The sequence below is a fragment of the Podarcis filfolensis genome (genome assembly GCF_964270895.1).
Source record: "Podarcis filfolensis genome assembly, chromosome: 1".
In the NCBI taxonomy this organism is placed as follows: Eukaryota; Metazoa; Chordata; class Lepidosauria; order Squamata; family Lacertidae; genus Podarcis; species Podarcis filfolensis.
This window is the reverse complement of record NC_139604.1, coordinates 2,530,506-2,544,399: the sequence shown is the minus strand read 5'-3', so window position 1 is coordinate 2,544,399 and position 13,894 is coordinate 2,530,506. Positions and strand designations below refer to the sequence as shown.

Here is a 13,894-nt window from a genome sequence, read left to right as displayed (position 1 = left end):
TTCCTTGCTGTACTATACTGTATTGTTTTAATTAGTGTTTTTATGGAGCAGTCAAGTAATTTCGTTGTCCCTGAGAGGGGGCAATGACAATAAAGATATTATTATTATATTATTATTATTAATACTGCTGAGTAAACTTGCTTAAGCACGCACTGAAATCATGGTGAAGTCTCAGACGAAATTAATGGACTATGCAGAATTGGACAAAATGACAGGAAGGATTCAAAACCTGCGGGACCAGAGATTTACAGAAGATTGGAAGAAGTATATGAATTATTTGAAGAGCAACTGTAATCAACAAATTACGCTAGTAGGACTACAAGAAGTTTTGTAAGGAGAAATATGCGAAGTGTTACAAAGTAGAAAAAGATAAGAGATATTAGTTATGAGTTTGAAATGTAATAGGGAAGATAAGAAATGCATACTGAGAGATTAGATTAGAAAATTTTCAGACAGGATTGATGGAAGTCAAAAATTTGAATAATATGTAAAAGTATGTTTAATTACTGTTGAAAATGATATGTTAAAAAAACTAATAAAAATTATATATAAAGAAATCATGGTGAAATCAGCTTCCGCATTTGTGCCCCTTCTCTTTCCTATTTCCCTTTGCACTGGAATGCATGCTGGCATTGAACACTCTTATCTGATATACTGTAGTGCAGCCATTTCCTGTTACTGTCCCTCATACTGAAGCTACGTACTTCAAGTACTCTAGACCTGAAGCTGCTAGATCATATTTTGATTGACAGTATACTTGTTAACCTTGCTGAGTGTGTTTCTGGTCCTGGGTACCACAAACAGGGACAACTGGTCAACATATCTCATAGTAATGTCTACAAGGAAGTGTGTTTCCAAAGAAAAATTAGCACCTTGAATATCAAGCTCACAAAACTACTACTGCCTAGGACTTCCCCCCTTTAAGTGCTAATGCATTTCATTTTCTGTTCTGAAGGAACACACAAGACAGATGCAGCAAACATTTTAAGGACAAATGCTTACTGCTGCCTCTCACCAACACGGTAGATCTCCCTCTCTCACATGAAACATGTAAATTATTTAGTGTTTTGTGATTTTTTTCTGTATGGCATGCATTCTCAAAAGCAAATCAATAATGCTATAAAGGCTCCTGTTCCTGTATAGCCAACTCATAGATCCAATATGGCCTTCAAAAATTGTTAAATGTAAAATTTAGCAAACATACATGCATTCATTAAAATGGCTGCAGCATGCAATAATTTCTTTTGTAAATAGTTATGCTTTTTATTTGTACCCCGCAATACCTTTTAGGCTCAGAAAATTGACAGGATTTAGTTACATATAAACATAAACTGCTTAAGTAACATGGCATGTATCTCTGGTCAGTCTGCATTGCCATCTTTTCTAAACGCAGTGGTTTACACCTATATTAACTTCAGCACCACAATGCTATTATTTAGACCTATTCATATATAACAATCCCAGTGCAATTAAACTACTGCTTATCTTTACATGGTTCCTGTTCTGGATATTTTTTTAAGTTGATATACTATACGTCTTTGTATAGAGCAAGGAAGTGTAGCAAATAAAACTTTTTTAAAGGCATGGTACCAAGCCATCTTCCATCCATTTATTTTATTTTACTTAATTATACAATTAGCAGAGAACCATTTGAACTGGAAAGCCTGGACGCCTTAAGAAGGCTGAACAAAAGCTTTGCTTTATGGGTTGATTGTGTTTCTGATTACCAGCCACAAATACACACACACACACTGCCCATCTGACTGGGTTGCCCAACCTGAATACTAGTCTTTTTCCCCATGAACCCATTTGATCCCTTCAAGTTTAGACCCATGAATTGTGATGGGTCTGCAGTTTTGTGTAATGGCTTGGTACACTGTGGTGGCTTTCCCAGCTCTCTCCTGTCAGCTAGCCCCAACAAGGTTCTTAGAATTCCATAAATCTGCTCACTTGGCAGCTTATTATAACATGTTCATGTTGGGCACAGTCTAGTCAGACATAAGCACTCTTAAATCACTTTTACTTCAATGCACTTTGCAATTAAAGCTGTAAGTTCTGTAAATAAATACATTCAAATCTTGTTGAACACATGCTTAACTTTCCTTTTGAAATTAACAGAAATTGTGGTTAATTCGGCTGGATCTTTCCCCAGGTGAACAGCAGAAAACCCATTAACAATAACAAAAACCTACTTGGCTGCTATTTTATAGCTCTCCATTTCCTTCTTGAGATATTTGTTTTCCCTTTCCAAATGTTGATTGCAGGTGTATGCATCTGGAACAAATCCAATGTCTTTAGGTTCAAGTATACCTCTCTGCATTAGCTCATACCTGAAATTAAAATGAAAAGTGTTTCTTTTTCTCCCTCTCTTCCTGGCCCCAAGGATTAGAAAGATCCATGAGTGGAGCGCCCAGTTGTGGACTGATCAAAATAGAGTTTACTACTTGATGGGAATGTTAAACACAGCAGGAGACCCATAGGTTAAAATACAATATACTTCCTCTTTCTAGAAAGCTATTACAATACTGTTGTCATTGCTTTAGAAAATTCAAGAGGAAAGGGAACACTTAGCAAGAAATGCATTAAAATTAAAACATGTCGCAGTTTGGGGGTGTTCATTGAACCAACACTGTCATTAGATTCTCAATGCCTCAGTGGCTCAAAGTTGTTGCTTTTTTATCAGCTTCTGCTGACCATACCTAAATGGAAATAGCTTGGTCACAGTTCACCATAGTCTAGTAACCTCCCTTTTAGTTTTATTGCAATGTGTTGTACATGAAGTTGCCTTGAAAAATGATACAGAAACTGCAGCCGGTCCAGAACAGGGCTTCTACTCAAGATGAAGAACTATCCCTTCTACCAACCAACAGGTTTAGGGCTGCCTTGTTAACCTGCCCTGTAGCAAAGTAGAGCTGCTGTTTACCGGTTATTCCAGGTCATCCATGAAAACTATCATCCATGATTTAAGCTAGGATGAGCAGGCTGACCTGGCCTGTGTCACCAAGACCTGAGGAAATGAGCTGGGTGGAATTGATCTTTGTGGGTCTGGATAGCTTAGTTAGAGTGTTAGAGTGTGGTGCTGATAACACCAAGGTTGCAGGTTCAATCCCCATATGGGACAGATGCATATTCCTGCATTGAGGGGCTTGGACTAGAAGATCCTCAGGATATGACCCAGCCTTCTCTGTCTATATTATCTAGTTCAGAATCAAAAATAGGTGGGAGGGTAAGGGAAGCAAAGATGCTATTTTGCCTCAACAGGAGATCAGTTCACTCAGGTACTGGGTTTGAGTTTGTGTTGGACCAGAGAGACAGATCACAAATTCCACTGGTGTTCCAATCATCCCACTGCCCAATAGTCTCCCTTCCTGAATTGGCTGATAGGCCCTCAAGAATGCTGTCCTGTGGGTTTTAAATAGTTATGTTAGGAGTGTCTGGGGTTGGGGCAGGTGGCCATTCTGATAACGATGGGGCTGTCACAAAAATCATTGTCCAACACATTTTGCAACACACACACTTGAGCCAATATTTTCAACCAAGTGGGAGGTTGTTGGTCTGGAATGAGGGGAGGGGCTCTGTAACCCTGTTGTCATGATCAGACCACTTTTGAATGTTTTTTTAAAAGGCACACCATGCAAGACTGAACTAAGCCCAACCATACAAAATACAGGGCAGGAGACACATTTTCCCCTTATACTTCTGCTATGTAAAGACTCCTAAACTGGATCCTGAAACAGTTCACACATTCAAGTCTTTGAATCCTAGGAACAGAGAGGTTACTACAAGAGCTCTTAAAATGCCATTTTTTATACTTATAAACTGAGAAATGAGCCCAAACTAACAAAATGAATTTCAATAGGGACAGATGCAAGGTGCTGCCCTTAGGCAGTAAGAACCAGATGCACAAATATAAGATGGGGACACCTGGCTTGCCAGTCGTACATGTGAAAAGGATCTAGGAGTCTTGGTGGATCACAGGCTTAACATGAGTCAATAGTGCGGTGCAGCGGCAAAAAACAAACAAAACCCTAATACTGTTCTCAGCTGCATTAACAGAAATATAGTGCCCAGATCAAGGGAAGTCATAGTGCCACTCTATTCTGCCTTGGTCAGACCACATCTGGAATGCTATGTCCAGTTCTGGGTACCACAATTTAAAAAGGATATTGAATGTGCAGAGGAGGGTAACCAAGATGATCAAGGGTCTGCAAACAAAGCCTTATGAGGAACAGTTGAAGCAGCTGGGTATGTTTAGCCTGGAAAGGAGGAGGCTGAGAGATGTGAGAGAAGGGAGTCTTGGTTGACCACAAACTTGACATGAGCCAACAGTGTGACGCGGCAGCTAAAAAAGCCAATGCAATTCTGGGCTGCATCAATAGGAGTATAGCATCTAGATCAAGGGAAGTAATAGTGCCACTGTATTCTGCTCTGGTCAGACCTCACCTGGAGTACTGTGTCCAGTTCTGGGCACCACAGTTCAAGAAGGACACTGACAAACTGGAACGTGTCCAGAGGAGGGCAACCAAAATGGTCAAAGGCCTGGAAACGATGCCTTATGAGGAACGGCTAAGGGAGCTGGGCATGTTTAGCCTGGAGAAGAGGAGGTTAAGGGGTGATATGATAGCCATGTTCAAATATATAAAAGGATGTCACATAGAGGAGGGAGAAAGTTTGTTTTCTGCTGCTCCAGAGAAGCGGACACGGAGCAATGGTTCCAAACTACAAGAAAGAAGATTCCACCTAAACATTAGGAAGAACTTCCTGACAGTAAGAGCTGTTCGACAGTGGAATTTGCTGCCAAGGAGTGTGGTGGAGTCTCTTCTTTGGAGGTCTTTAAGCAGAGGCTTGACAACCATATGTCAGGAGTGCTCTGATGGTGTTTCCTGCTTGGCAGGGGGTTGGACTCGATGGCCCTTGTGGTCTCTTCCAACTCTATGATTCTATGATTCTATGATTCTATGTGATATACATCTTCAAATATAGTAAGGGTTGTCACATGGAAGAGTGAACTAGGTTGTTTTCTGCTGCTCTTGAGGGTAGGACTCAAAGCAATGGCTTCAAGTTACAAGAAAGGAGATTCCAACTAAACCTCAGGAAGAACATTCTGACAGTAAGCGCTGTTCAACAGTGAAATGGACTCCCTCAGGAGGTTGTATGTAGACTCTCTATTGGAGGTTTTTAAGCAGTGGCCATCAGTCATGGATGCTTTGGTTGGGATTCCTGCATTGTGGGGGATTGGATTAGACCCTTGGGATTGCTTCCAACTTTATGATTCTCTTATTCAGCTTTCAGAATGAAACAGTAACTTGCTCTTATACATGCTGTGCCTGACCTCCAGATCAAAGTATCAAAAGCTTCAATGACAGGAGATAAAAATTAATTAGATTCTGAAACTGTAGCACCCCCAGCACCCTTCAAAAGTCAGAACAGAACAAATACATAGTTAAAATACACTGAAAAACTTATAAGCATATTATTGGGGAGGGGTGTTGAATGCTAACTATTTTGTGCAAAATTTTATTTGCTCTTGTTCTAGGCTTGTGTAAGCAGCTACAAGCAGACTACAATTCTGGAAGTAATAACAGAGTCAGGCATTGTATTAAAAGAACACAGGGACGGAGCCAGAATTCATTCATCTTTTAAATGAAGCCAGCACCACTCTAATTTTGCCTTAAAGTAGGTAGTGGACAATTTGTACTGCTTTTGACCTTCTTGGAACCTCATCATGAAGGCAGACACATCTCTGCTGATTGTATCCAAATCAATGTATAGGTAAAGGGTAAAGGGGACTCCTGACCATTAGGTCCAGTCGTGACTGACTCTGGGGTTGTGGCACTCATCTCGCTTTATTGGCTAAGGGAACTGGTGTACAGCTTCCGGGTCATGTGGCCAGCATGACTAAGCCGCTTCTGGCAAACCAGAGCAGCGCACGGAAACGCTGTTTACCTTTCCGCCGGAGCGGTACCTATTTATCTACTTGCACTTTGACGTGCTTTCAAACTGTTAGGTTGGCAGGAGCAGGGCCCGAGCAATGGGAGCTCACCCTGTCGTGGGGATTCGAACCACCAACCTTCTGATTGGCAAGCCCTAGGCTCAGTGGTTTAACCCACAGCGCCACCCATGTCCCTAGAAATCAATGTATAAGAAAGGCATAAAAGCTGCCTTAAATTGGAAGAAAATATTAAAGCAATATGTTAAAACAAACACAGCAGCAAGTCTAAAAGTTGAAATCATTTGAAAATACGTGTGTTCACTTCCTGGTTGAAGCAGCATTTTAAGGCCTGTTAACTTTCTTTAGGTAAGGTGGTGTAGCTCTGGCCATATGGTTTCATCTAAGTGAAAGGAAGCTGAGCTGGTGTACAAAGTGGCTAAGAATCAGGAAGCTTCCAGTTTGAAACTAACTTCTACCAAGATCTCATGAGGTGGTCTTCTGTAAGCCACGCTCAGCCTCGTCCTCCCCATCTGCAACATGGGGGATAATACTGATTTTACCATACAAGGTTGTCACCAAGACAACAACTAGAAATACATGTGAAGCACTATGGGATCTGGAAAGCAATATGATTACGAAAAAGCTGACACTCAAAGCAACACATCTCCAACAGATATGGGCAGAGAACCTGGTGGCTTGAGTATTCTCACTTGGTGCACAATTTCTGGAGAAGCAATAATACTGCATGGCAAACAGAAGCCCTTTCCAGGCTTTCCACTCACTTAAAAATCAATATGCAAGCAGGGAAAGTAAGGAAGAGCATGCTGAACTAGGTCCTGTCTCCATCTCTATCACCCATCATGAGTTGGAGGATGAACATTTGAGGCTCCTTGTGCAATTTAGACGGGTTCAAAACTGTGTGCCAAAGTTTAGAAGTTTCTCTCCAACTCATGGTGGGTGATGGGGATGACAACAGGGCACAGAGCTTAGCAATGCTTAGCCACCATTCTTGTGCTGGTTTTACACATTAGTAGAATAACTAAGAGGGCTTGAGTCTCATGAAACCTCTGACTTTCCCAGAAGGCCCTTACAAAGATTCCACCAAAGGTACAGTAATGTACAAGGGACTCAGGCGGCAAGGGGTGGGGTGTAGTTTTAAGGCTGCCCTTTGCACTGGGTTTCAAGCTGAAGCTGCAGAACACTTGTGATGATTTGATGAGTCCAACCTTTCCTGAAGACTGAATGTAAGGACTGAGGGTCAGGAGACTGGGTAAAGGAACAGAAGAACCAGGACTATTATGGGTTGGGAGAGAAAAGCACAAAGTGGCAGCTGAAAAAAATTAAGGAAGTGTGGAGAATAAAACAAAAAGAGGAACACCATGTATCTTGGAGGAAAAGTGGAATATAAATGTAACAATAAAAAAGGAAGATTCCTTCATTTAGCACATTCCTCAGCCTGACCTGCACTCCTCCCTCTTCTGTTCCAGCCCTTCTCACAAATACAACACTTCTACACATAACACATAGCGTAATCTTACAAATCTGGTGGCAGCGTGGGCGCCGCCTTCCCTGGGCTCTGCCTTGGCGACCTGCTCGGGAGCCTCCTGCCCCTTGGCTCCCTTGCAGGAGCAGCAGCCTCTGCCACCAAGGGGGAGTGTGTGGTGCCCCAGCCTCTGCACCTCATGATGGAAACTTAGAGGGCGCTTGCCCCAAAAAAGCTCAACAATGCCAATCTATTTTAGGGTTTTTTGTCTAAGTTTGGGTTCAAAAAAATAGGGGTTGTCTTATATATGGGGAAAAATACAGGAAAATCAGGGGGGGAATTATTATATCCAGAAAAAATATGGTACTTATACTGAGTAAGAGTCAGGTAAGAACAGCAGAAGGGGGCTATTGTCCTCATTTCCTGCTTGTGGTGTCTGATGGGCACATGATTCATCACTGTGAGAAAGAGGTTGCTAGACTAGTTATGCGCTTGGTCTGATTTAGAAGGGCTGTTCTTGCAGAGTTTATCAACCCTAAGGCATCATTCTTCAGATCTGATGTGACAGGAATTTTGACAATCCATAGAAATGGCTGCCCACCCACTCCCAGGGGTGGGCGCAGTTGTGGCCCGTTGGAGTAGGGCCAAATCCTGGGTAAGCAACGCTGGGCAGGGTGGCTGGCAGTTGGCTGGTGGACTTTCCTGTCAGCCAGGTATTTGAATTTGGGCCAGTCAGGCCAGGCTGGGCAGGCCAGGCTTGGGAGAAGACCAGAGTAGAGCAGGCTTTCCTTTGGTCCACCCCCATCCACAGAAATGTAAAGCTCAACATTACAACACATAGGTAAATTTCCATGTATAGTCTTAAACTGCAAAATATAGATTTGTACAAATGACAAAAAACTGAATTTATGCAATATACCACTCATTTTATAAAGAAAATATTCTAATTGGTTCATACTTTGGTTTCATTCTTCTATTAAAACAAGCTGAAAGTTAAAAGATGAAACTTTTATATAAAATTAGATACTCAAAATACTCAGAATTCTCAAGCTGTGAGATAAACACATTAATTACCTTGCCTAATTTAATTAAAGATTAATTCTTAAACAGGCTTTCATATCTAAGAGGTCATTTAATAAATGAGCTGAGCTCTTATAGGTGCAAATGAATCAACTTTCTCAGCATTAATTATTTTCTCATTTTGAATCCCATTAGAGTTTGATCACAGCATGGATCTGCTGTATATTAGCAAGAGAAAGATACTTGTACAAAGAAAAATGTGATAAATGTAATTTACTTTCAGTTATTAATGATGTTAATTAACAATGCAAATGCAATTTAAAAACATTCATAAAGTACATGTTTAGGGCATCAGTTCACAAACCATTAAACATGATGCTTTAATACCATAAACACTAATCAAGAAATCACTTGTCTATGTGTGTACCCTCAGACTCAAAGTAGTCTATTAATTTACTTACTACATTTATATCCCACCTTTCCTCTGAAGTGTTCAAGGTGATGTATACAGTTTTCCCCCTCACCATTTTATCCTTGCAAAAACCCATTGAAGTACGTTGGGCTGAATGACTATGACTACTAATCCAACGTAAGCCAATTAGTTTCCTGGCTGAATGAGGATCTGAACCCTAGTCTCCCAGTTTCTTGTTCAACATTCTAAACATTATTAAAAGATAATAGTCTCATAGAAATACAGAAAAACAATAGAACTTTTGAAAAACAGAGTATTTCCCCCTCTGTAGAGGAAAAGGTTTGAATTAAAATAAAACTTTTTTCTGCACTGGGGAGGGGGGAGAAAAATGTGTTTGGCCAGTCCTATGCTTAAAGGTAAAGGTAAAGGTACCCCTGCCCGTACAGGCCAGTCTTGACAGACTCTAGGGTTGTGCGCTCATCTCACTCTATAGGCCGGGAGCCAGCGCTGTCCGCAGACATTTCCGGGTCACGTGGCCAGCGTGACAAGCTGCATCTGGCGAGCCAGCGCAGCACACGGAACGCCGTTTACCTTCCTGCTGGTAAACGGTCCCTATTTATCTACTTGCACCCGGAGGTGCTTTCGAACTGCTAGGTGGGCAGGAGCTGGGACCGAATGACGGGAGCGCACCCCGCTGCGGGGATTCAAACCGCCGACCATACGATCGGCAAGTCCTAGGCGCTGAGGTTTTACCCACAGCGGGCTTTCAAAAGTGCATAGGCATGAGAATACAGGAGGGCAGCTGCCCCTCTAAATCAAGTAAATAAATAAAAATACTTAACTAACTGACCAATTGTGTCACAGATAACTCCCTTCTGCTCCCAAACATAAAGCCTGTCCCCCTAAAATAAATTCTGGATACACCCATGAGCATAGGGCTGGCTGCGCCACCAGGCTCTGTGGTTCCTAAGTACCTGGTAGTCAGTTCGCTGTCAAAATACCTTGTGTGGAACCATAGCCACCTCAACACCAAGGTGAACAATTAGTATTTATTGACATTGTCAAATAGCTCATGCATTGTAAGTCACAGATTAGCATATATGTGTCATTCTCAAAGATATAGGCCACAAAAATAGGTTTCAAAGTGTGGGGAAATATGACTTTAAAAGCTAGGCTCAGGGAGAGCTGAGTAACATTTTCAGTGGTTAGGTGTCAAGCTCTATCTTTTGTCCCTTCCACCCAATGGCAAGCCAAAACCGAGTAACTTATGAAAAATAAGCAAAGAAGCATATATCTGCTTAATTAACATAATTACACTGATTTTAGAATTTCGGTCATCCAGACACTTATTTGAGAACAGAGTATACAGTTCTGGGCCTTAACCACGTGGTTCAGGATGCAGAACAAATAAGGCCGAAACACTGAAAATTGGCTTGACATTTTAAAAATAATGTTATGGTCTTTGCACTTTAAAAATGTTTGTGTTTCACTTAGCAGTAAATGAAGTGTGTGTGCAGGCCTAAAACTTGCACTCACATTGGGGAAAGGTCCTATTATGAAAAAATAAAGACAAAAATTAATACTTAAGGTTTCCAAAAGTTATAATTTGCCATAAAAACTGTCAGCAAAAAGGCCTAGATGAGGCATAGGCAAACTCGGCCCTCCAGATGTTTTGGGACAACAACTCCCATCATCCCTAGCTAATGGGAGTTGTAGTCCCAAAACATCTGGAGGGCCGAGTTTGCCAACGCCTGGCCTAGATGGTTTCCAGAAGGCTGAGCTCATTTGCGGGCTGTTGGACAAGAGAGGCTGAGCAGGAAAATCCTTGGTACAAATTGATGCATTCCCAAGGTGATTGTAGATTTGTTTTTTGCCTACTTCACACTGTTTTTTGCCCACTTCGTACTGACAGAATGCTAGATGGATTTCATCACTTTGGGCAGTTTAGGTGGGGGGTGGGGAGGAATAGTTTGCTTAAGCCTGGTGATGCCCCTTAGGCATCTTTCAGGTGATGAGTCGGCCCCAAGGCTCACTTTTCAGACTCTGCAGTTCAGAGGGTGACATAGGGGCCTTCTTTGAGACCAAACCCCCTCATCCACCTAGGGTTCTGCAGTCCTGGAGGGGGTGACAAGGAAAGGCCTCCCTTCCCACCTTCAGGATGTGGCCCAGGAATCTGGGCAGTCTAGGAAGCCCAATGGCTATACACAGTGAAGTTAGTTCCTGCCCCATAGTCATTCCCCTCTGCTGATTATAATTTAAGGTTTAAATAAAAGTGGCGCAGTTCAACCTCATTTTACATGTCTGCCTCTTTATTTGCCTATCAGGATGCAAAATATGTCATACATATTTATTTCTGCAGGTTTGTAGTTGGAATACTTTTTTAAAAAAGGGCATACCATTCAGTTTGAAAGCAGTCTAGTGTCCTGTTCATCCCCATTCTAATCAGGAAATTGCAAAGAAAGTCATCTACAACTTCTGGCGTTTCAGACAAGGAATGTTTAGCAATCTGACCTGGTCGCTGAGCCTAGAAAGAAAATTCAAGAGCTACTGTTAGAAATATAGCCTCCCTGTTTGCCTCATTATTGCTTTCAAGAAAGCACATTTCAATCACAGGCCACTTGGATTCTTTATCACATAAATTACAGCACAAGACAACTATAGCAGTTTAATTATCATGGTCTGGCATATTAAGGAAACTTTATGGGAACTGTCAGGAATTTCTCTTGGTTTTGGTTCATGCCTCCTACATAATGTGCTCAACCAGCATAGTGGGATGATATACTACTGCTCAGTTGCTATGCAGCTTCTTTACACAGAAGGAAATCCCACTTGTTGGTGTAATTTAGAATAATGAGTGAAATTGCACTAACTTCTTGGTCCATGTCTTGAGTTGCCCAACCTCCACATCTGGATTCTGCTTAGCTGGATGCAGCTGTACTGGGCTTTAGAAGCAGCCTAAGGCCAGAAGGCCTAAAGTATTACTCATCCACCCTCCCGTTCTCTAAGGAATGTGCATAAGTGCAATGGTGGGTATAAAGCAAAGGCTGCATTCACCAGCATTAGTTAAGTGTGCGGTATCAGTGGTGAAGCTGAAGGTTACATGCTATACGGTAACAGTACAGCATGGTGAGCTAACACTGAATGAGTCTGCTGGAGCTTTGCATACTCTGCTGATCACACTGACTGACATGTGATGAAGAATCAACAACAGATGGTTGGCCCAGTGTAACAGATTATGGGCCAACTGACTTCACAAGTCTAACACCACTGAGTTCCAAGTGTTTATGCACAGGACTATATCCTTAAAGTAATAACTTACACGAATCTAGTTCCAACAACATATAACTAGTTTCATTCAACAACTAGGGGCTCTGGGTGGGGTATTTATTGTTATAGCCACATCAAAACATGCATCCAACCACTTCGTTGAGGCCCAAATGAGCACCATGTTAGCCAGCTACACATGACTGACCCTGTTTCCATAAGAAGACAAACACGTCTTTGAGTTGTAAAGCTATGGAAAAACAATTCCAAACTGAACCTGAAAATAATAGTTAGTCAAGGCACTGGTTCAATTGCCATTAAGTATTATTTACTTATTTGTTTGTTTATTGTAAATAATAATATACCATCTTTCTGGGTAAAACCTTCCCAAACGTATTTCAAGCAAAGTAATAACATTTGGATCACCAAAAATTTATACTATGCTATGATATATTAATTTATCTAGCCTTTGCTTTCATTTTCAGTCATCCCTGGTCCAGCAGTCTTGATCTTTACCCACTGACTATGTTTGCATGTAATGTTAAGCTATGGTTAGCTTTACATGCACAAGCTGCAGTGAGCCCAAGCAAAGCATTGCACTCATGCACTCCTCCCTTCTCCTTCCATGGAGTTGTAAGGAGGGCCAGTTTCAATTTTAAAATGTTGATTTGATCTGTTTTTACATATGAGGAAACCTGGATTACAATAAACTCCAGAAAGTTTCAAAACAAGAAAACACAGTGGCTAAAACAAAATAAAAGGAAATAAAAAGTTGCCCTTGGGGAAAAGGAAGGTTTACAGAGTTACCAAATCCAAATACAGCATGCATCTACACATAGTTACATCCCATAATGAACTGCAATAAACTCCTCGTCATTAATTGTAATAATTAACTGTGCAGTAAACAATTACTCCAATAGCTCGGAAATTGATAAAATACTTCTGCTTTTCAGGGTTTATGACTACAACAGAGAGCTTGATTGTGCACACATAGCATGGCTTTTGGCCTTTTTCTTCCTGTTCTTCTGCACCACTCTTCAAGCCACTACTTTTAAATTCCATGAAGTTTCAAAAGAAGTATGTGTGCCTTCTGAAAGGGGCCTATGTTGCAAAAGTAAAAATAGAATCAGTTGAAAGGAAAAAGGAGCTTAAGGATCACTTAACACCTTCATTGAGATGAGACTTGAGTATTATCCCCGTTGGCTCATTTTTATCTGTTCCTTTTAAATATATATAATTACACATGAACACAACTCACAGATTCTATATAATTTATGTCCTAGATCTAAAGAAACACTTTCAGGTTGCATGTGCTCAAAGAAAGTTTGGAGTACTGATTTTCAAACAGCCTCCCTTCCTTTAATAGCATCTCTGTTGAAGCTTAGGGCAGTTTCAGAAACAGTTGCAGTAAAGCACAGAGGTCTGACATGCAAAGGAATGTATTTCCACTGGGAATGTTGAATGGCTTTAGCCTTCCTTAAGGAAGTGTTTTGAAACTGTCCAATAACATGTAAATTGGATGACAGCTGCACTGGATTTATTTCCACTAGATGCCCATTATTTTCATTGCAACCAGATGATGTCACCATATCTGAATATGAAATATAGAAAATGCCAAGTTTATTTCAGCTTTCATTATGGACACTATTGTAAAATTTGAAAATGGGGGTGCGATTAAACTACTTAGTTTGGTTCAGTTTTGCCACTTCGATGTAACATAATGTCACCCTTTTCAATCTAGAAGTTCTCTGCTCTCTCTCACATTAGTCTTGAATAATAATGC

At 41.1% G+C, this 13,894-nt stretch overlaps 1 protein-coding gene across 3 annotated transcripts in view; it reads right to left on the bottom strand.

Annotated features, from left to right (window-relative positions):
• Window positions 1-13,894, bottom strand: part of SPAG16 (sperm associated antigen 16) — a 388,339-nt gene that overhangs the window by 363,118 nt on the left and 11,327 nt on the right. For all 3 annotated transcript variants that reach the window (XR_014551824.1, XM_083629671.1, XM_083629672.1), the window contains exons 4-5: window positions 11,244-11,371; window positions 2,193-2,330 (exon numbers count right to left, since the gene is read on the bottom strand). Coding sequence is in view for 2 of the 3 variants with exons in the window: in XM_083629671.1 (XP_083485797.1) it covers window positions 2,193-2,330; window positions 11,244-11,371 (266 nt within the window). In the remaining variant the exon portion in view is untranslated. The remainder of the gene's footprint in view (window positions 1-2,192; window positions 2,331-11,243; window positions 11,372-13,894) is intronic.